Genomic DNA, 21955 nt, shown 5'->3' with positions numbered 1-21955 from the left:
GATCCGATGGGGATTCGAGGGTTAAGGAGTATTTTTTTAATGAAAACCTAACTCGTATATTCTATAAACGTAGTGTCTTCATAGCAATCCACTACGATTTTGGCCCGTGTTATAGTAAAATTAAGCAGAAAAGTTAAAAAAATAACCAAAGTAGTCTCATCAAAGATGCTCAGGCTGTTAGTAAGTTTATTGTCTTCTGGAAAATAGAATTAATGGATGTTGGACTACTGACATAAGGAATTTAACTACTTCAAATACTGTGGTTGCGCTGATTACTTGTTGTGGTTAGGTGATATTTTTAATAGCATCAAAATAGAGACATTAGTTTTTTAGATGCATGGTCGTTGAGATATAGTTTTCTACTTCTCTTTTTGTTCAACTTTTTTCTGTAGCTCGAAACCAATAAATCTCATATCTTATTTAGATTTTCGTAGGACTTGCGGTTTTCGAGATGATTGAACAAAACGAACCGCAGCAAAACGCATTTCTGAAACTAATGATTTCTGTCCTATTAATCTTGTGAATGAGGAATAATCCAGTAAAAAATATGTACATTTTTGGTTTAAGACACGTTGAAAGTATTGGGAAATATACGAGACGGGTGTAACGGATTGCTTAGCTTATACAGTAGTGCATTATTATAGTCCTGTAAGGGTTGTCGTCTACGAAAGCTCATTTTGCTGAAAACAATTTCGCACCGGGGAACCACTTCAGTTACTTAGGTAACCCATCGGGACCTTTCAATACTCTAACTTTAATATAGCTATTTTCGCTTCAAACTACATCCTTGTAACCTATTCACGAGTAATCTTTTGGATTGCCTTAGTCGCTCACCTAATTTCCTTTATCCTATAAACAGATATTTGCGTTGCCCTAAATTAGATCTTGGACTAGGCATAATAGGAATACAATGTGCGGATATCAATAATGTAGTTAACATTTTGGGACTATTGCGTCCGTAAAAGTATATCCGTAACAGCTGAATTTAAAATAATCTCTGTTTTACCAAGTACTTTAAAGTACAAAAGCAAAGAAATTCAGTGGTGATGGTAAAGCTACCCACAGAATAGCAAAATGGTTATAGTGTTCGACATCAGTATTAGGCTCTTTGTCCGATTGCTTAACGACATGCTGAACGACGACATCCAAATGGAGTACAGTAACAAATAAAGCTACGTCAAGCGCCATTTCCTATAACTTTGTTAATATTACGAAAGTCATATTGGTAGTTGTGGGAAACAAGGTCGTCTGCCTATTTGTTTTGCTGAGCAGAGCGTCTACATAAATAGGCACATTGTTTGGTAAATAATGCGTATAATATAAGGTATTCTACACTATGTAGTTCCTTAGCTGTAGCATTTCGAATAGACTCAGCCAAAATATTTCATTAGCCTCTGTTTTGGCTACGATAAACCATTTGCCTCGCGCTTACCTTTACTGGGCCGTTTAGGCTGTATATGTCTTGGATTCCTTGAAAAGATAATGAAAATGCTGTTTTTCAATGAATAACACAACACTGTCGTGTGAATAATACATTTTATTTCAAATTTCATATGAGCTAATCTATGCAAGACTCGAGCAACAGTTGGGTGTGTTGCCACATGCACGGCCGCACAATTTACATATGGAATACTTATAAAAATGCTCAAATAGTCTAAGAGATTTTAATAAGTAATGGAAGAAAAACAACGTGATTATATTAAAAGTGAAGGCTTTTCACCTCTCAATTTGCTATTCGAGTCCTATTTGAGCAGTAGTGCGGAGTGCACCCAGCTTGGTATATATTGCCTGGTAGATTATTATATTAACCGTGTTAAGTACGACCATTGTGCGCAACGCGCAGTCTAAACACATGGTGTAAACTCGCGTTACAACTTCGTCTTTTTATTATGAAAAAAATTTCAATATCGACCGTCACTGGACGTATATTGAAATTAATTCATCTTACACGACACTAAACAGACCTGCGGGCTTTGTTCGGCGTCTATTTTGGTATTAAACATATTTCACCGCACCCTAAAAACAAAAGTTGTTTTGCTTAAGATTTTTTTGAGTTATCAATTTCGGAGACTTTAAAAAAAACAGTGGTTTCGTTTGAAGTTTGTTTTGCTATGTTTTCTGTTGAATAGGGCTATATTTTTACCGTTAATGTAAAAGCAATGTCATTGAGCGTAGGCACTTTTAACACCAAGCCATGCATGTATGAATAAATGAGTCGTTGCTAAAGTTGATTTGCAAAGATATCATTGCATAAGGCTGCAAATTACCATATTTTTAGTTTTATTGCTCTTTTTGAGGAAGAAGAGTTTTGCACGCAACTCAGAGCAATATGTAGCTTACGGTGATTAAATATTGGTTCTTCAAGGGAAATAAGTATCTTCCAGTATTTGTCCTTAGTTTTTTAGAGTTATAGCAAAACATGATTGCACTGGAAATTGAGGTGGGCGTAATAGCAAATCACCGTCCTTTTAAGGGTAGAAATTAATTCTTGGAGGTAGAACAACTTGTCCTTTAAATGTGCTGCCCGCATTTTTTGTGACAATTAGGTGATTGTCGAAATCATGAGCTATTATCCCTGTGCCGTTGAAGAACTCCTCATTAAAAAAAAAAAAGATTTAGAATGATCCGAAAATCTTTATCTAGTTGCAAGTTATGAGATAAAAGCCCAGATACTTCAAGAACCTCAAGTAATTTCGAAATGTGTCACATCGGTATTTTGACTGAAGGGAGAGTATTCCTTATGATTTCTAAAGAATCGTGCAATCTAAATATTGTTTATTTCTCGGATCAGTTGATTAACGGGAATTAATATGCGTTTCTTCGAAAATTTTTCTATTGAATTTTTACTTGATATTAGCTGCTAGATCAGGTCGATACGTTAGGCGATAGAACCTTGTTTTAGCGCATCGTTTTCAAGCATTGTAATTTCATTGTTAGCATTTTTTGGAGATTTATCTTCACCGATGTCTAGTATAAGCTTACATTACTGCGCGTCAGCTTCGTCTAGTCGCATGTTTACGTGTGCATCTTTTGATAGATTATTTTTATCGCAATACATACGTGTGATCTTCTAATAGAGGCGTCTTCCATACTGGCGCCTCTACCTCAGTCGATTACTGGTGGCTCTTAGCGGAAGTCGCCTGAACATACAGAGAAGATAGCTTCGAAAAATTCACCTTTATTACATGCATCACGGAGCAACGATCAAAATTTCTAAAAATCTCTTGTCTAATCATAAATCATTCGTCCCAGACTGTCATCATAAAGTGCTGTTATTCGAAATATGTCTACAGTTTTTAATTTTTTTCATGTTACGCGGTCCACCCTCATTACCGTAAATGCAAAGCCTGAATCGGAAGGTCACAATTTGGAATTGAATTAATCGCGCACATTTTACTTGTTTTTTATGAAACCTCAACGAAAACAGTTAAGCCGTTGTTTTTGTTTAAGCAATCACAAACATTCAATGAGTTTATAAGTGGCTTATGGAAGTTTACAATTTCTGTCTTGGAGCTCCTGTAGTGTATTTGTTTAAAATTGAGTAGGAACATGTGTGTGTTTTACAGTAAGAGCACATATTGTTTGTTCTATTGATATCAGCCTATTTTGCATATATCTTTTAGTATGAGTATTTGCCTTTTTTATAGTTCCATTCTACTTAGAAGTCTGTTGTCTTGTTCGTTTTGCTATACGGCGCTCATTTGCTTCTGCTGCTGTTTCGGAGGCTGTTCTTATTCTTCTGACTCGACAGAGTTTTCGCTGTTTTAAACCATAATCGCTTTGATATGCTACGGCCGGTTATTAGGCTATAAACCTGACGGACGCAAAACCAGACAGCTTCGTTCACAATACGACCTACATATATTTACACATACAGTTTGTCATGCAACACACTTATTAAGCACACTTATTCATATAACACAATTTTTACACTGGTGATAAATCGAACCAAAAAGTGCTCTGGGTCGGTTTGTCCCTTGTAAATTATGGTGCGGCGTTGTCTTTAAATATGGAAAAAAAAGAAATAACTGCTGTTAGTTTATGGCCAACTAAATTAGCATTACCTACTATGGCAAAAAGCAAGTCACGAAAAAGCATTTGACCTGGCGGCTCCATCTTTCCAAGCAGGAACTTTAGCTACCCACCAAAAACCAGCCCAATTCGACAAGTTTAAGGGATCATTTTCGATAAGAAAGTGCCATCACGTAAGATTTTTCAGTGGGATAAATTGATTAACCTGCTCCCTTCTTCAGCTCAACATTAACAAAACGAATGACTGAGACTAAATGCGGCACTTTCGTCGAATTTCGGCGGAATCCGAAGAATCTTATCCTTAATGCTCGGAACAAATTGGGCAATCTTTGCTCGGACTCTACGGTCCGGTAGCGCTCCATTAACCCTAACGGCTCAACAAGATGGCAGGGTAAGTTGTTGCATTTTTCCTTAATGATTTTGTGCGCTAAAATGATTTTGCAGGCCATTGTCGATCTACTGGCATAGCTGCCCGACACACGGCAACCTTACGGCCGACGAGCGCGTCCGGTCGGCTGCAGCGATCAGTATATTCGATCCTGGTCTGGTGTTACCGTACAATTAGATCGGCGTTTACCGGACGCCCCGGTAGATTCGTCTAAACAACAAGGTGTTTAAGGACGTCTCCCCATATCACACACGTATACATCGACCGACTGCTCCTAGTTACTAGTGGCTATCGCTTATTATAGCGAGAAGTGTTGGTGCGTGATTTTGGTTAACATTCGTTGTGAGCTCTGCATCGCGCTACAGTGGTCTAATGATGCATAAGGACTTGTGCTGATGATCTGGTATCAAGTGGTCAATTGTGTGTTGAAACTTCGGTCGAAACCACTGCAAATATTCCAAAGGTTCACTGTTGGCGAGGACGGCTGACTCAAGCGACCTTTTTTTACCGACCTCAAGTCCGTCTGAGTGACTTCTTTGGTCCTCGTCGGTGACTATTGAGAAGGTTTTTGTAAAGCAGAAGAGGTCTAAACCAATCAGTCTGGAGTGTAAACAATAACATTAACAGCAATAACAAAGCAACAATGATCCTGTGTCGCCTTGCGTCCGTACGCCGTCTCAATACATTACGGCCCCTAACCGCGCAAAGGCCTCAGTTGGTAGCTGTGCCAACGACGGTTTCGACCGGGCATAAGCTGGTTCGCTGGATCAGTTCGTCAGAGAAGAAACCAGCAACACATGTCGGCAATGCGCCTAATACCGTAATCGACAATCCGCCCCGAACCGCCGAAGACTTTGCGGAGGCAGCGACGAAATCCAGAAATTGGATTAGTTACGGGTACAACATAGAGGATATCGAAGATGACAGAGACATGCATGCGTTGGTAATGTTCTGCATGGTTTCCATCGGCCTGGTCGGGACCACGTTTCTTCTTGGATATCTACCAGACTTCAGGGATAAAGACTGGGCTCACCGAGAAGCCTTCCTCGAGTTGGCCCGCCGCGAGAAGTATGGTAGGCCATTGATCGACAAGGAGTTCATCCCAGTGGAACGGATTCACCTGCCTTCTGAAGAAGAACTTGAGGGCGTTGAGGTCTACCTATAATCGCTACGCTTATAATAACTAAGTGGCCGATAGCAGCTGTTATATAATAAAAAGGAGACAGATTAAAGGAACTTCGTTCGAAGAAGTCAGCATTTCCGTCGCCCTCATACCAGTCGAAGAACGTAGATTAATACGTAAAATTAACCTTGCAATAACCTACACTTCCTTCACGAGCTCTCTAACAAGTGGGCGAACGGGTCAACTAACTTAATCAATTGAAATTCCCTATCCTCTTAGAAGGAAGATGCCAGATTTGGGAATGATACTGATAATGACGTTTGGAATAGCAGGCATTATAACATAAACAAAACTATGAGTATTGAGTTTTGTCATTTCGATGTCGGAACGACACTAAGAATAAGAATTCGTCTATTCCCCGTTACGGTTAAAAGATGAAGACGACAAGTAAAAAAAGCAAAGGAACCAATGAGCCCGTTGAATTCGACAACTAAATACATGTGAATATCTATAATAATAATATTAATCATGATGGGTGAAGGAAAAATGCGTGGAGTGAGCTCAACGACGATCGCTTGTTTTAGCACAGTAGAATGAAAACTAAAATAATATGAAAAAATAATAGAAAGTGACGATGGAGGCCGAATCGAAATAGATTATGAAAACAGTCGAAAATACAAAATAAAACGTTGTTTTTATGCTAGGCAATCAATGTAGTCATCTTTTTCTTCTGCCGCGTCTTGTAAATATGAGTTAATATTTACGTGTATCACTATTATTTAACTACGGTTCGGCTATTTTTACCACAGTTTTAGGCCAGGTGTCCGATTTGAATTACAACTGATAAGAGTTACTACTAATGTTCAAATAGTTTAATGCGCTCCTTTCAAATCATATGTGGTAAACCTTTGCCTAGGTGGTTCTTTAGTGTGAGTTTGCCGAGTTTAAAACTAAATTTCTCTTAACGTATAGCTCAAAATTGTAATCTCTCTCTTAACTATATTATATCGGCCCCTTGTTTGAGGTTTTAGTTGAATTTTATTACTCAAAATCATGATCGCTACACTGAGCACATTAAATGTTTACTATAAAAAGTGCAAATAACGAAAGCCTCAGACGCTTTCACGACAACCCTTATTTCGAAATAAATTGTTTTGCGATATGGAGTATTCTGTGTTTACTCTCTCTAGTGTATTTCAAATTTTCATTATTAAACCCAAAAAAACTCAAAAATTTACTTACGGGCAGTAGTTAGGTTTTTATAATAGATTGTCTGCAAAGAAACCTGCCTTATCCATTTCCGGATCTAATTTTTTGTAGTTCAAAAAGTTAATTACGCAAGAGAATTTACTCAATAGTATGAGTTGAAATAGGTTAGGAAATCTATCTGGCCTCCGCCAAGTGACACTTTTGAGAAAGACAAGAAAGTAAAGCACAAAAAACGTGTAAGTTCTCGTACTATATGCCAAGAGGTGTGTTTAGTACAAGTTACATCATTATTATTTTTTTTTCCTTGCTCCAGGATGTCGCAGCAAGGAGTAGTTGAAGAGATTACTGTAGAGGAAATGGACGCCCTCGGCCATCAAGAAGCCGAAGAGGAGAAAGAAGGTCAGGAGTCACAGGATGATTGTCAGGAGGGTGTCGTTGAGGTGGTCCAGTTCACGCAGGGTGTTGGGCCCCAAGGTGAGAAAGAAACTGTTGTCGAGACTGTCGAGTTAGACGGAATCCCTCAAGATGCTGTACCCAGCGATTCCAAAATTTATAAGGTAATGTGGCGCTTTCCAACTTCATTCATTTCAGTACCTAGGCTATAATTGGTCAGTTCTCTATTTCTATAGCACGCTGTTGCAAACGAACCAATCAGTTGACTAATGCACTAATAAAGTTGTCTCCGAGGGATAAAGAAGTATTCAAACTACATCCACGAACGGCTACAACGTTGAAAGCTAACGTGATATCATCGTAACTAAGAGAGAGTTGAAAGTAGATCTGTTATTGTCGTTTTCATTTTATGCTATCAAACGTACGGGTATTGATTTACATATACAAGAAAGATGTATGTGTGGGACTTAATTATGCAAAGGATAACTTATAATAATTTTTATTGCAATTATTGTGTTATTTGTGTCGCTTGCATTTGATATCTCTAGAGCTTCAAATGCCATCTATGCAAAATCTACTTCAATCGACTTCATTCGCTAAAATCGCATATTAATTTGTTGCATCCTGAATTGGACTGGAATGAGCTTTATCGTACGACGAGGTTTAATTGCGGTGAAGAGCCTTGCGGGTATGTTGGCAAAACGCGAGCTGACCTACTCAAGCACCTTCACCAGGAGCATGACTTCATGTTGCATAAAGTCGAAGGTGAATTCTACAATCACGATGACTACACCCTGTTCTTCGAGAGACTTCAAAAGGTAAGAACTTCAGTTTACAATAAAATTGGGTAATAAGATAGGAGCCTGTGTAGCTACTAGCCATAATAGGTGTTCTGAGAGAGATTACGTGCAAGGAAAGTTTTTGGTTCTTGAACCAGCAGGTTCAGTTGTACGGTGTGAAGTGCTATAACTAGAAACAGAAGATCTAATTTAGGAAGATATATAATTTTATATTTCTATTTTTGCTTTCGGTGAGACTTAATATCAAATGACAAAACAGTTTTTGCTGATCATGCTTTTTTTTTAAATAAAAGTGGATATGCAACATAGTATAATCGTTTAGCTCTGCAGCCGACTCTTTTATGCGTGCTAGATAAAACTGAAATGAAAAACCATCTATACCACTTGATTCCATTTAGGTGCACAAAGTTCGATTTGTGAAGAAACGGGGCAGGGCCGTAGAGTCCACAACACAATATTTTGTTTGTAGTCGAGACGGCTTTACAAAGAGCAGCAAGGCGTTCAAACTCAAGGAGGCGGTCCGAAAGAGGAACTCATCATCACATAAGATTGGCACATTCTGTACAGCCCATGTCACCGTGCGGCACTTCGCCGATGGTAAATTTCCCCTGTGCATCTAGGTTCACACCAGCGTTATCGACAGGATATATAGTTATATGTTCCAGTGAGCATTCTTCAATGGAGCTAATCACGTTTCATCTAAGCAGTCTACTACAAAATTGATTGCAACTGATCCTCCCCGCAAGGAGCATACATATTATACAAATAATCGAGTCGCTTTTATGCTCAGTAACAGAGTAATACATTATATAGGAACAAAGTCACCTTAGTCATTAGACACTATCCTTCTATATATTCCAATCTTGGGTAGCCATATTAAAATTTCTAGTGAGTGTTGTTCTTTTGTAAGATATCTATATTTATCTCGATAGTCCACTTGTCTTTTCTTGTTTTTTTCCTTCTATTTATTACAGGACGCATTACAATCGAGGGTTATACAACTCATTATAATCATCTGATCGAAGGCAAACATTTGGGTTTGTTGGAGTCCGAACGTCAGTTCATCAAATATCACGCCCAGATGGGCATGCCCATACGAGATATCATTGATTTAATACATCGAACAATTGGGGCCTCAGTTGCTGAAGACGATCCCTTGCGATTTCTCAACTCGCGAACCGTACGAAACGTCATCAACTCGGTTACTGTACGTATAATCTCTTTTATACAAAACAAAGTAATAAGTACTGTGTATAAACTAAAGCCCAATTGGGACGTATGTCGCATAGTGGGACTCAAAGCGTCACCCTCAGATTTTCAGCCATAATACTGAACAGCGTACAAAACGATTTCTTTTTAGAATGGCTCACTTTACCAGTTCCAAAAGCACCGCCTACGTAGGTCATCTCTTATCAGAGGGTCGTGAATGTACATTGGTGTCAATGGAACGGATTTGAATTTTTTTGTTCTACACAATGAACAGTAATGCATATTTATCGGGCGTTAATTTTCCATATTACCAAGGTATTTGTTAAACTATTTGTTATATATTTAGCAAATGTGCGACTGTTAGTCTATGTTGATAGATGTGAGCTTAAATACACGCTCTTTTCCTATGACTCCTCGAGCGTAGACAACCTTTGTGTTATCAAAGGTGATTCGATGAGACTTGATAAATGATTTTATATAAGAAACGTTTTCGATTTTTTGACACAACATCATTTCTTACGAATAGCGACTCATGTAGATGTGGTTTACTGCTTGATTTCAGACGGAGGTTCCGCAGTCTGCTACAAATTTGTTTGCTCAAGTAAACGGGCCCGACCGTCCGCAGGAATTTCCGCGAGTAATCCCTTCTGGGCATAAAGGGTAAGCTGAAGTGGAGTAGATTCATCGGTTTATTACCATCCAATCTAATAAACGCGTACCACGTTCTGCGTTCGGACCCGCTAACGAGAAGTCTATGTTCTGCTAAAATTGCGCGAGTCGCAGATTGATTGTTATTCCGTGATATGTGTTTTCTATGGAGTTGATGTTCTTTTTATCTATTACCTTACCAAGTATTCTTACCGTATTTTTCGAATTTTCACTTGAGCAGGTAATTTGTTAGCCTTGCATAGACTCTCTTGCTAAGCCCATTGGCATGATTACGATCAGTTCTTACGTAAAAGTTAAGATTCATACCTTTTCAAAACTTGACTTGCATTTATTTAAATTTTCCTTATTCGTTTATACTTTCACAGATAGTTTTAGACCTCAAGTGTAATACACGTTAAGTAACGAGACTATTCCTTTAGAATTCTCCTATAAAAGACTTACAAGTAACACGTACGTCAAAGTTTGCCTTGTAACTTCCGCATAAATCAGATAATTGGAACAGCATCACTTTCCGTGTGTGTCATTTTTGCACACTTCGTAATTAAAACCCCAATTTCATATTACCAAAAAATAGTACAGACTCAGTTTATTCAAAAATTGCGTGCAAATGTGGGTTAGATATCGTGTGAATTCAGCCGCTTTGTACATAATATAGGGCATCAGTTTCCGTAAATAATTTTGTATTTCTATAGGCGTCGCGACGTGAGTTTGGTGGATGTGGTGCGGGGTCATACGCAGAGTCTTGAGGAATCGTATGAGATTTTCATTGATGCTCATGAACGAGACGAACTTGGCCGGGAAGAGTGGGGAATTCGCAGTTCCAAAAGTTCCATCAAGTACAAGGTCGAGCGGGTATCCGAAAGGTGCTCGATGGACGTGTTTAATTATGACCAGGTATTAACGCTTTTTAAAGTAGTAATCTTTATATTTTATAATCAGTGAGACCGCAAAAACGTCAGTAAAGTATGATAAAATTTTTAGCAATCTTTGTTAGGTCGTAACTCATTTTCTTTATATGTCTCTAAGCCTATTACAAAATCTATGTAATTACCACGACTCTAAAGGACGCCTAATGGTCTTCTTAACGTGACCCCTACCTATTCTTAATGACTCTTAATTCAGCCGTGCCCACTTACCTGTGTGCATTGCCGCTGTTGCGCACACATCTACGGCTGCAACTGTCCCAGCGGGAAATTTGGAAAAATGTGCCAGCATGTGCACGCGATTTGTCAGTACCTGCGGCGAATAGGACGAGAACCCCTTGGACCGCAACATCAACAATCACTCATCACTCACCCACATCACCAGCAACAGCAGCAGGTGCTGGACGAAGAAGTTGTCCTCGAGAACGCAACAGAGGTTTGTCCTTCACCTGTAGGGAACGGCTGCCAGGATGAAGTACTCGTGTAAAACATTCGACAATCAAGAAGTCCAGTGAAAGAGACACTTAGGACGCAAAAATTACTCGGGCAACTCAAGCCTTATCAAGGGATAGTGGTAAAGAGCTGTTTCGGAGGCTCTCCTTTAGCGGTTTCGCCGTCCTGCGGTACGGCTTTTTGTTGATCATACATACATAGGCCAACTCTGGGTTTAGCTAGTTTGGCTACTGCTTTTTGGGCCTTTCATTGTTAGTGATATTGCAATGCAGTTTCCTGCTTTACGCCAGCACGGTGCTTGGACAAGAGGATACAAAATAGGATCGCTAAAAGAGGACATGCAATATGTATTGATGTGAATTTGGACGTAAGAACGAACCAAGCAATATAAGGGGCCCAATGTTTCAGTCAGAAGCTTTTCTGTGATGCTATTAGAGAGCATAAGATTAGAGTACAGTATAACATGTAATGGGGTCCATTCGGCAAGATGCTTACCTCTTTTCTGATAATTTTTCACTGATTCCATGACTGAATTGAAAAAAACTCTTTTGAATATCATAGTTCTGCATCTATTAGAATATATGTGTACAATATAAAGCGTACAAAAAGACGAGAACAACTATAAACTAACCACAAATAACCACAACATCGCTGAAATAATTATTGATAGTGATTACTTTTGCTATTTATGCTTCTTGATCAGTTATGGAACAAATATGGGTCCTCCGTAGTTTGCTATAGAAGCTTTCAAAATGTTTATTAATTAGCCATTCGTTTTTCAGATAATCCACCTTGGTGAAGCAGACGACACGCTTGGTGGTCAACAGCAAATTGAACATGTAGTACTGGAGGGACCCCATGATTCTCAGCAGACGAGATACCAGCAACACCAAGTAAGCAAAATCTTGCAATAACAAAACCTGTACCTTCATAATAATTATAATACCGGGACCAAATGCCTAAGGTCCCCCCGCCACTTTATATTGGATAAATAGTGGTAGTAGGTTGTAACCCACATGCGCATATTGGTTGACTAAACACATCCTTGACGTATGGGTTGCTGAATATCGGCAATACATACTATTGTCATTTGTCTAGCATTGTTCATTTTAGCTGTAAACATGAATATGAGTTTTCCTACACATGAGGTTTTCAGTGCAAAGTTGCTCACCAAGGCAAATTCACTTATAAGTAATAAGGAATATATCTTTTTCTGTAGGCTTAGCCTTGAGTACACATCGGTATTTATAGAAAGTAGATTTGGGTGAGGCAATAACTCTTGTTATTGTTTTATTGTCTATTTCATAGGCCCGACGTGGAGCTACCGTCAGTCTGGGTACTGCGAAGCAGCAGGTGGTTGAAAACTCTTTGGTGTTTCACGACTATGGTAGTCGGAAGGATGGTGAAGCAAGCAATTCTGTTGTGGACAATACGTTTATGCAACTTATGGTCGACGTAAAGGAACAGGTAAATTCGTCGTAGTAGTAGTATAGTAAATTACGAAAAGTGCATTATCGCATTGAATTTTACCTTACACAACGTATGCGTGTGATTATGGTATACATACCATGGTTTAACCGATTTTAGCGAGGACTTTTAGGAAACACCAGGCGCGTTAAATATGCTTTGCCTCAAAAACTATTTAGGATTGCTTATGCTTAAATGTAATGCTCTAGGAAATTTCGGTTTACGCTTCGACTTATAATACAATAATTCAGATCAATAAACAGAATGGTCAAGGTTATAAAAACACAACTACTTATTTTTATTATTAATATCGCACCATATCTTTGGATTTTTAAGTGTTTTTCCTTCCATTTCTTACTGCAGATTGCCCAAATCGATCAAGCCCTAGACGCTAGAGATGCGCTTACAGCTAACATGCACTTTAATACTTTGAAGGTAAGAGTGAAATGAACGGGTTGTTTGCCGTTTTATAACAATCCACGTGGTCGATTTTTTTTTACTATTTTTTTATATTAATTTTTATTGCAACGTATATAGCATAAACATTATATTCTTCCGGGGGATTAGTACCTAGATATTTTCAAAAATTGATGGCAAAAGTACTTTACGATTAAGACTTATAACTATCTTTTATAATTGCAAGATATCCACACAACAGTCGCCCACAGATTAAAATCACTAAAATTTGCAATTAATTTATAGATTAAATATTTTAGATTCACCAATCATGTTTTCTCGTCGTTTTCATTCTTCTAGACCCTCATCGTACGAGCGGAGGGACCCAAGATGATCGCCATCGACACTAACCATCCTCGCTAAAAGATTTTTGTTACAGTATTTACAACGATCTAATAACAAAATATTCTGAATAAAAAAACATGGTGGGCTGCGCCATACATAGAACTATTAAAATTCGTAGAAAAAGTCTACACCACTAAAAAGATAGCCGAAAAACACTGTAGACTGTGCTTAACAAGCTTGAGGTATTCCGCACCATTTAATTCGCCGTGCGGATTCAGGCCAATAAGCGCTTGTGAAAAATATGTATATTTTTATCATAAGGTTGGCTTTTTAATCGCTAAGTGATAATTGATGTATACTTTATTATATTATAATTAGTAGGTTATAAAAAAAAAAAAGATGTAGAGAACGTCTGCAACACATCTAAATAAAAATATCGATGTGATTTTTGAAACCAACAATATTTTCGAAATTGAGTAATTTTTGTTGAATCACAGAGTGCGAGTACCATATTGTTTGTGTTATATAAAGTTTTCACCAATTCACGGTAAAATTTGAACAAGAGCCGAAATTATTTGTATCAACGATTGTCAAAACTGGTTCCTTAAGACTTCTGCAGCGCTCTCTATGATCTATACTTCTTTTCGCTTTCATTTAAAGTGGCGCTACGCCGCATCAAACAATTCCGCTTCAAATTATTCTGTTTTAAATAAACAGGTTAAATGCAATAAAAACGTCACGCATTGTGCATTACATCAACGTCTTATCATAGGGTAAGTAAAATGAGTCTCAACCCTATGCCATATACACAAGCAACACTTTAAAAAATAAAATGTGTAAATATAAAGTTCGTTGAAATGGATAACAATTATGAATTATTGGCATTTATTATGAAAAATTGTGTGACTATATAATAATGCTATTATTAAAAATAATTAGTAATGTGTGAGAACATTGAAACAACTAAGGAACACGTTTGAATACGTACTAATATAAAGATATATTAATAAAAAATTACAAGATATATACATATATACGAAAAATAGTTTTCACAGGGTGTTGTCATTATATATATGCGGTCCAGTCTGTGTTGACATTAAACATAATGCTAAAACCCTAGTCGATTCAAATTAAGCTACTAACCTGACTATATTACAATTTTGGAACCGAAAACTAAAGATTATCCACTTAGGACGCTGAAACTACCTAAAATTCCTTGCTGGTCTTCGACGATTGTTGACTATGACCGTATGAGATTATATTTCAATTACATTTCTCCCTTTCGGACCTCGCTATTCAATTTCTGGTACCATTCAATTCCTTTATTTAACGGCCAGAAGAAATGCAACTCAAAGGAGAGGATCTTCCTGCCATTGTAATGGTTCATGACGTTTTCGTGCGAAATAGTACATCAAGGCGCAATTAAGACTGGGAGCGTGCACTGTATCAGATGGTGGGTATTCTACCAGCGGATGCTACACAGAGATAGTGGACAACAGACAAGCTACGACAAGAGTCGTTTCGAGTTTGATTTTTTAACATGAAAAGTATGGTAATAGATATAAGGAAAGAAGGATCTTACATAGGTACTAACTTACTTGCACATTGATAGATCCTCTTTGTACTTTCAAGATCTCTAATTTCTAACGAAAACAATGTACAAGAAGATAGCCGTACTAAATTCACCGTACCTTCAAATTTGTCATTTGCTATTTTCTATTTCTATAGAGTCGCTTATTTGCAGATTTTTATTGCTATAACTTTCAATATTATGTACCAAAATACTTCTCACTCTTTACATACAAGATTATTTACACTGACATTTAAATCATTCAGTCAAAATTATCCGTTTGCCTTGTACACATACATGTTGCCCCGCAAGAATATTAGCTATTATAACTAATTATTACGCAACATGACAGCAATTTGCTCCAAACTGCTTGAAAGTAGCAACAGGGTGCCACACAGTATCCTTGATTTCAAGATTTCAATTCTCCAGTATCAATGTCTTGACTCACCACAATTCGAATGGCAAAGAAACTAATTTTTAATCTATATGGCCGATTTAGTTAAAACGAAGTAACGATGCCTTCACTAACTATCTGACCTATAAAGACCGCAGATCTACTACATGACCACATGAGTAACCGAAGTCGAAAGTGACCGACTTCCTAGTTTTTAAGTGATGAAAAATATATTTTGTTTAATAATATGAGTATCAATACTCATCCGATGATATTAAAGCATCGCGGGTGAATATAACTCACAACGCGATCCGAACCAGCATTATCTTACCTGACATTCTCTGCAACGTTCACCTAGAAATTGTAGTGCATCAAATGACTCGATACTACTTCAGCGAATTAAGGCACCACCCACTGCGGGTTAATGGGTGTCCTACGCAAATCTGTTATTAGACACTAGTAGGGCATGTGCAAATAGCCGGGGCAAAAAGAACATACAGCGTGATTCAATCTTCTCACATTTATGTATCGACGTTTCTTGGAGGCCTCCGAAGATTTCGTTTCATTCCGTCAACCAGCCACGTAATACCGTCTTGGATGCCTTCTCCGTGCAACGCCGAGGCTCCGACAATATGCATCTCCCTATTACTTATATTGCATTCGCGGAACAACTGACGAATCTAAAAGCAAACAGAAATTTTACCGATTGCATATCACATTAAATTATGGTTATATATATATATATATATATATATATATATGTATATAAGTTATAATGCAGTAGCAACGTGTTTATTTATTAAACGTAAAAAAAACGGTCGTGGTCTGAATTTGAATCCGGGCGTAGCTACACCGTTCGTTTCGTGCTGGCAAGAGTCAGCCATGATGTAAAGCATGCAACATTTGAGTATATATATATACATATATATATATATATATATATATATAATAAACGACTCTTTGCGCCCCAGCCTTTCAGTCGTGGAATCATTAAGTATTATTTGCGTTTATTTTCACCCCACGCAAATCAGGGTAAAAAAAAAAGGTAAAAAGTAGCTTTCAATACAAGCGACGTAATCTAATGAAGGGTCTTATGAACAGGGTATTCTTTGCTTACCTCTGTTACGGTGGCGGCTTCGGCAATATCCTGTTTATTGGCTATAATTAAGAGAGGTACACCGAATAAGGCATCATTATCAATCATCTTCTCAAATGATCGCCGTGACTCCTGAAGTCGCTCGCGACACGAGGAGTCTACGACGTATATGATGCTGTGCGACTCTGAATAGTATTTGTCCCACAATGCCTGTAATGATAAAACAACGACGCTAAATGTTAAATAATTTAGTAGTCAGTACTAATTATTTTTCGAAGTCCTATATTTCGGTCATTGGCCAAAAATAAGTTATGCGTGTACGATACCAAGTAAGTTTTTTTTTACCTGTAGCGATTCTTGGCCACCAAGATCCCAAAAGTTAATTCGCACCCCTTGCGTGTCGATTTTGCCAATGTTAAGTCCCACCGTAGTGGTTAGCTTGTTAGGACGAAGGCCGGTGTAGCCCTTCGTGAACTTCGTCTTCGTTTGTTCTAAATACGTGGTTTTTCCTAGAAGGAATAACAGTAACAGACACAGCAATGGCCGTAATTTTTATCTGAATAACCATATGCTCTTAATATATATCTGATCTTAAAGTCAATACCCTTGCAACCGTTTCAGCACATCCATTTAAACCAAATGCTCTAAGTTTTACGTTCTTTAAACATTGCTTTAAACAGTCACCTTAATCTGCGTAATTCGTCGTAAGCAATTGTTCTAATGAACTTAGGCTCATCAGTTTAAAATCCTAGAATGCTGAATGAATAAATGAATTTATATAATTTTTTTTTGTTTGGTGTTATAATTATGTTTTTTTTTGCTGAATGTATGCATTGCTATGCGGCAGGCTAACGTACCTGCGTTGTCTAATCCAAGTATAAGAACAGAGTATTCCTCTTTCTGAGTTATATACTTCCATAGGCCGTGCAGTAGAGTATACATCTCGTTGATGTACGATGAGCGAACTTGTTGGATAACTTTCACAGTTTAGTTTCAGCGCGCGGCACAAGTGCCTTTTATATATTCTCGATGAATACTCAAATTCTTTTAAAACGTTTGTATTAGTTACCGCTTGAAGGCTTTTGCTGCTTCAAGGAATATTTCCGAAACTGTTTTTGCGAATCATACATGGGCCTGGTCCACGGCAGTGACCTCACCCGTCACCTTAGTGCCACACGCAGCTTGGAGCGTCACGTGGTAACATGCATGGAGAAGCTGCCATGACGAAATTAAAAACAAAAGCCAAACAAACACTTTTTTACATCTGTAACGTTAGCCTGAGGGCTATTTTCCCGTCTTATTTCGCCTATGTTAACGTATTGCTCGTAAAAGAAAGTCAGGCCGCTAGTGTATTACGTATATAGGCCAGCTGATTGTATTCAATATTTTATTTTATATATCAATACCTATTACCTGCACATCAAAGTCGTTTACCGAGTATGCGGCATCCAAACAGCATGTGTCCTTCGAGTGTCATAGCTAACGAAAGGAAACTATTTTCATCACCCATATGCCATTCGAACACTAATTAATATTCCTTTCACGGAGTCTAACGTGAAATGATCAGACAAATGCACAGTACAAAGCTTTGATAACAAACTATTCGTAATTCCTAGTTCGGAAAAACACAATCCCAAAGAAAATCATTTACGAAATCCCTAGTAAAAGAGGAACTTCGATACACACGGACAACTTCCTTAGCACTAATACATTTCATCACTTTCAAAATCTAGTAGTATAAAAACAATTCATAATAAAACAAACAATTCAGCTGCTCATAGTAAACACACGCCAATGTTCAATTGTTTCACTTACAGATCTTTGACACTGCCACCCGCTTCCCCAACGGTAAAGAGACCCCAATGACCATCATGTGAAATCTGATGATCTCTGCTTACCGATGTCGCACTAGCAGTCGACCGCGTCGGCGATTTAGAAAAGCAAGCAAGATCAAGCAGGAAAGGCTTAATAGGCAAGAAGGTTTGCAATAAGTGCATCTCGATTATGGAAATGATGAAACCGAAAGAATAATTTCATTCGTACAAACTTCGCACTATTTACGTGTCGCCAGTGGCAACATTCATGTGACGTAGGGTACGATAACATGATGTACTTCTATCTCATGCCATTCGCGTGAAACATGGGGAAAAATATATACGTGTGGGTATGTCAGCGCGATATTTCTTTCAACTGGTTCGAATCTGCCTTAAGCTCAAAAGTAAATGGTTCCACAAACTCTATCATTGCGGTGGCCGGGCAGAATTAGTTATGTTGGCCTAGAATTTTCGGGATTTGGCTACATTTTATCTACAAATGTATCTCTTTTTTTCGTTGACAACAATCGGCATGAGGAAGTTATTTTTTCGTGCTGATTGTGGACAGCTACACGGTATGCGTTTTATGCGTTGGACACCTTCAATCGAAACTGGCTTTAGGGTTTCCTGCTATGTATTATTATTATCATTGTCAATATTATAATCATTATTACTATCATTATTATTCGTATGTATACCAGAACTACATTTAGTACAAAAATAAACTTTTGAAAATAGCAGAAAATGTTTATCAAATCTGGTCTGGGGTACAGCGCCTGTACGAAACAAACATTCTGAGCATTGAGCGGCTGGGGCTCAGTATGAACCTAACAGACACGGTAGCTGGGAGAGCAGTTGAGGGCAACGATTAGTTGTCGTAATCAGGTTTATTTCTTCTAAGTAAATACGAACTCGCCATCTTTATTGAAGTGGCATTTCGGATAAATAAGTCTGTCGTTCTATCCTAGGATACAAGAATAATAAAAGGTGACAGTAGAGAATGAGAAACAAAGACAACAGGCGCAAGGTTGGTTGATGTTTTTCGCTTCGGATCCTCAGAGGTTATATAGGTGTTGAAGTAAATGTAATAGGTAATCGGCGTAGATTGGTTGTATACAACCTTTATTACGGTCTTTCCCCATTTCCAGCAAAAAAAGTATTTCTTATTTATATGTAAAAAGCCGAGACTACTGACGAGCGGTTCCTGTTTGAATGTGGTAGCACGCGCGCTATGAAACAATCATTAAGGTATTTAGCGTAAATGGATAAAAAACTTCAGGGCTACATATGACCCACTACGATGGGTTGGCAGAGATGTTTCGTTTGCTGCGTATAGCACCATCTTTCTGCTAATGACCTATTCGATTTCTGTTCGGTAACGGCGCTCTTGTAGGCATATTACGCTCCACGATCGGAGCTCGAACCATGTGAGTAAGCAGCGTGAGGACGACTTCTACCTTATGCTGACTGTTTAAAGATTCCATGAAATCTGTTGTCGAAAACTGCACAACACCGCGGGTCTATATACAACCAAGAGCACTGAGAAAGGCGAAAAACCCATTTGTTGAAAATACCTTTGCGTCTATTATTAGCCATTATGCATGGGCCTAGGGATTTTTTTACCGACGGTTTCACAAGATCCGAGCGAACGAAGTCGAGTATGACACTGGTGTCTGGGCTATATTGTCTAGTATCAGCTTGCTTGTTTCCTAACTAGTTCATTTGATAGGTTTAGGACAAACCAACTATTTCGACGTGAACAGCTCTTCCGCCAGCGGCTTTTCACGACACTCTTTTGTTTACAGGCGAATATCAGCTTGTCTCTTAAACGCCGAACGGGTGCTGTTCCGCACCCTCGCATAGCCACTCATTCACTGACCATTCCACTTTTGGCGGTGGGTCAAATTTGCTCCGGCTTTGTTTTTTTGGGCGTGATGCCACATGCAGTTCGTGTTGTTCACTAGTAATGACTGTATCCTAAAATGGAACGCACTTGATTAACAAATTAACTGTTTATTTGTAATCGTTGTTCGCACAACGTACTCACTCGCCATTTGGCGTCGTCGTTCGGCTTCCATCTCTTCTGACGTAACACATCGTCTGCCTTTCCCAAACTAAATTAATAAGGATAAGTAGACTGTGCTAGTAAATCCTCCTATGCGACAAGGAAAATGGCTCCCTTGTGCTTATGCTTGAAGGTTACAAAAAGTTTAAATTCAAAACAACAACAACTTTAGATTCGCCATATCTGACGGACATACACAGCATGTCATCAGTAATATGTGCTTGGAGCGTTCAATAATACTGGAATATTAATATCTAAACAATTCAATAAAGAATATCCATGTACGTTCTAACAGGTTTAAAGATCCACGTTTTCCTATTATTTGCCTTCGAAACCATCTTCATCATCCATCGAACTCCTCCAAATATCTCAAAGGTCGGTCTTGTTGGCCAATTTTTGAGGACGCGTTAGCTGATTTCATAGATTCTGCACACACTATGGCGCTAATTATAGTTTCTCCAAGATTTCTCTTTTACTGTGTTCTACGAACAGGCTTCCCTCATTCGGAATGACCAACAACCTCATCCCTGCTTTGTTTCCGACTCCTATTACATTGTGACTTCTTCTATTTTGAAGGAATCACTGATTAATTACGGGCCTGTTACGCTAGTATTTATTACAAGCCTGGATTACACCGTTTTCTTTTACACTAGTGTACGTAAAATCAAATAAAATACCGACGAAGAGAATCGGCTGCTTAACAGTATGGGAGCCCAATGTTGTGGATATGGATTATTATTGCCTCGCCGGCATTGGCATTTGTCCTCGGGATAGCCACACACAAATACGCCATTCTCGGTCCTGTCTTGAGTATCTCCTGCTTTAGCGATTTACCAATCTTTATGGAAACTCCTCGGCATTCTGACCAACTAACCCACACCAACTCCAGGCCCTCGTCCTTCACAGCTAAACGCCGCTTCCTGTGTCGTTCATTAGGGCGCGTAAGCACGTAAATAGCAAGTCTACACTGCTACTGAATCGAGTGGTTAGGTCGGAGCTCGCCTTTCCGGTAAGTTTGATTGCTGGCGGCCTATACGGACTGTGTTGGTAAATGCAGCAGTAAACCGACCAACGTCGTTTTTGGTCGCGTAATAAGTCGCGGAAGTTTGGTCAGGGCTCGACATCGTCCCTAGCACCAAATCACGAATAACGAGGTCGCTCCTCTAGGACCGGCTGACTACTGGTTTATCGGTGAGAACCTACATAGAACTCGGTGATTCCGTTTCGTTTCTGTAGAGTTTCGCAAAAAAAACCACTGAGTTAATTCCTCTGCGTGGATCTCGTGTAGCACGCAAACATCAAGCTTCTTTTTGTAGCCAGCTTTCCTTGGATGATTTAAAATTGTTTGGTAATGAATGTCTGTCTCCATAGCCATATCATCATCATCAACTTACGAAATAATTTCATCTACATTTTTGTAACTGATGGACCATTATGGAGCATCTCAGAAATTCCGATGACAGGATCATCCTTTGGCCGTTTCCTCGGCGTAATCAATAACGTATCTTGACTATGAATAGAATAAATTGATTGCCCGAATCGCAGAAATGATTAAACTCGAATTTTCGCGTTCTGCCTTAAACATGACTATAGGTATCCTAGCAACCGG

General features: G+C 38.6%; 3 protein-coding genes across 12 annotated transcripts; 2 read left to right on the top strand and 1 right to left on the bottom strand.

Moving 5' to 3' along the window:
• Positions 1 to 64: 64 nt before the first annotated feature.
• Positions 65 to 13870, top strand: LOC111269563 (uncharacterized). Of its 2 annotated transcripts, XM_022849247.2 has the most exons (12): positions 4346 to 4423; positions 7066 to 7309; positions 7694 to 7963; positions 8344 to 8542; positions 8920 to 9152; positions 9717 to 9814; positions 10516 to 10717; positions 10946 to 11182; positions 11982 to 12092; positions 12508 to 12666; positions 13030 to 13101; positions 13423 to 13870. In XM_022849247.2, exons 1-12 carry the CDS (start codon positions 4416 to 4418, stop codon positions 13483 to 13485), a joined length of 1896 nt encoding a protein of 631 aa, XP_022704982.1. In that variant the 5' UTR covers positions 4346 to 4415; the 3' UTR covers positions 13486 to 13870. The 2 variants fall into 2 exon arrangements, 1 of the variants encoding a protein (XP_022704982.1); XR_015314649.1 differs by lacking the exons at positions 12508 to 12666; positions 13030 to 13101; positions 13423 to 13870 and having other exon boundaries at positions 65 to 4423; positions 10946 to 11369.
• Positions 4608 to 6712, top strand: NP15.6 (NADH dehydrogenase [ubiquinone] 1 beta subcomplex subunit NP15.6). Its single transcript, XM_022849256.2, has one exon. It carries the CDS (start codon positions 5064 to 5066, stop codon positions 5583 to 5585), a length of 522 nt encoding a protein of 173 aa, XP_022704991.1. The 5' UTR covers positions 4608 to 5063; the 3' UTR covers positions 5586 to 6712.
• Arfrp1 (ADP-ribosylation factor related protein 1) lies at positions 11086 to 21493 on the bottom strand. 9 transcript variants are annotated; one of them, XM_022849249.2, is made up of 6 exons: positions 17902 to 18274; positions 17325 to 17682; positions 16813 to 16976; positions 16489 to 16677; positions 15891 to 16051; positions 11086 to 11195 (listed from the first exon to the last, which is right to left on the bottom strand). In XM_022849249.2, the coding sequence occupies exons 2-5, from the start codon at positions 17407 to 17409 to the stop codon at positions 15893 to 15895; spliced, it is 597 nt and encodes a 198-aa protein (XP_022704984.1). In that variant the 5' UTR covers positions 17410 to 17682; positions 17902 to 18274; the 3' UTR covers positions 11086 to 11195; positions 15891 to 15892. The 9 variants fall into 9 exon arrangements, with proteins under 9 accessions (XP_022704984.1, XP_022704987.1, XP_022704983.1 ...); XM_022849252.2 differs by having other exon boundaries at positions 11088 to 11208; XM_022849248.2 differs by lacking the exon at positions 11086 to 11195 and adding an exon at positions 18283 to 18300 and having other exon boundaries at positions 12935 to 16051; positions 17902 to 18016.
• Positions 21494 to 21955: the final 462 nt, after the last annotated feature.

This window comes from Varroa jacobsoni, unplaced genomic scaffold (genome assembly GCF_002532875.2).
Source record: "Varroa jacobsoni isolate VJ856 unplaced genomic scaffold, vjacob_1.0 scaffold_1398, whole genome shotgun sequence".
Lineage (NCBI taxonomy): Eukaryota > Metazoa > Arthropoda > Arachnida > Mesostigmata > Varroidae > Varroa > Varroa jacobsoni.
Note: the sequence above shows the minus strand (reverse complement) of the source record. Positions and strands in the feature narration are given on the sequence as shown.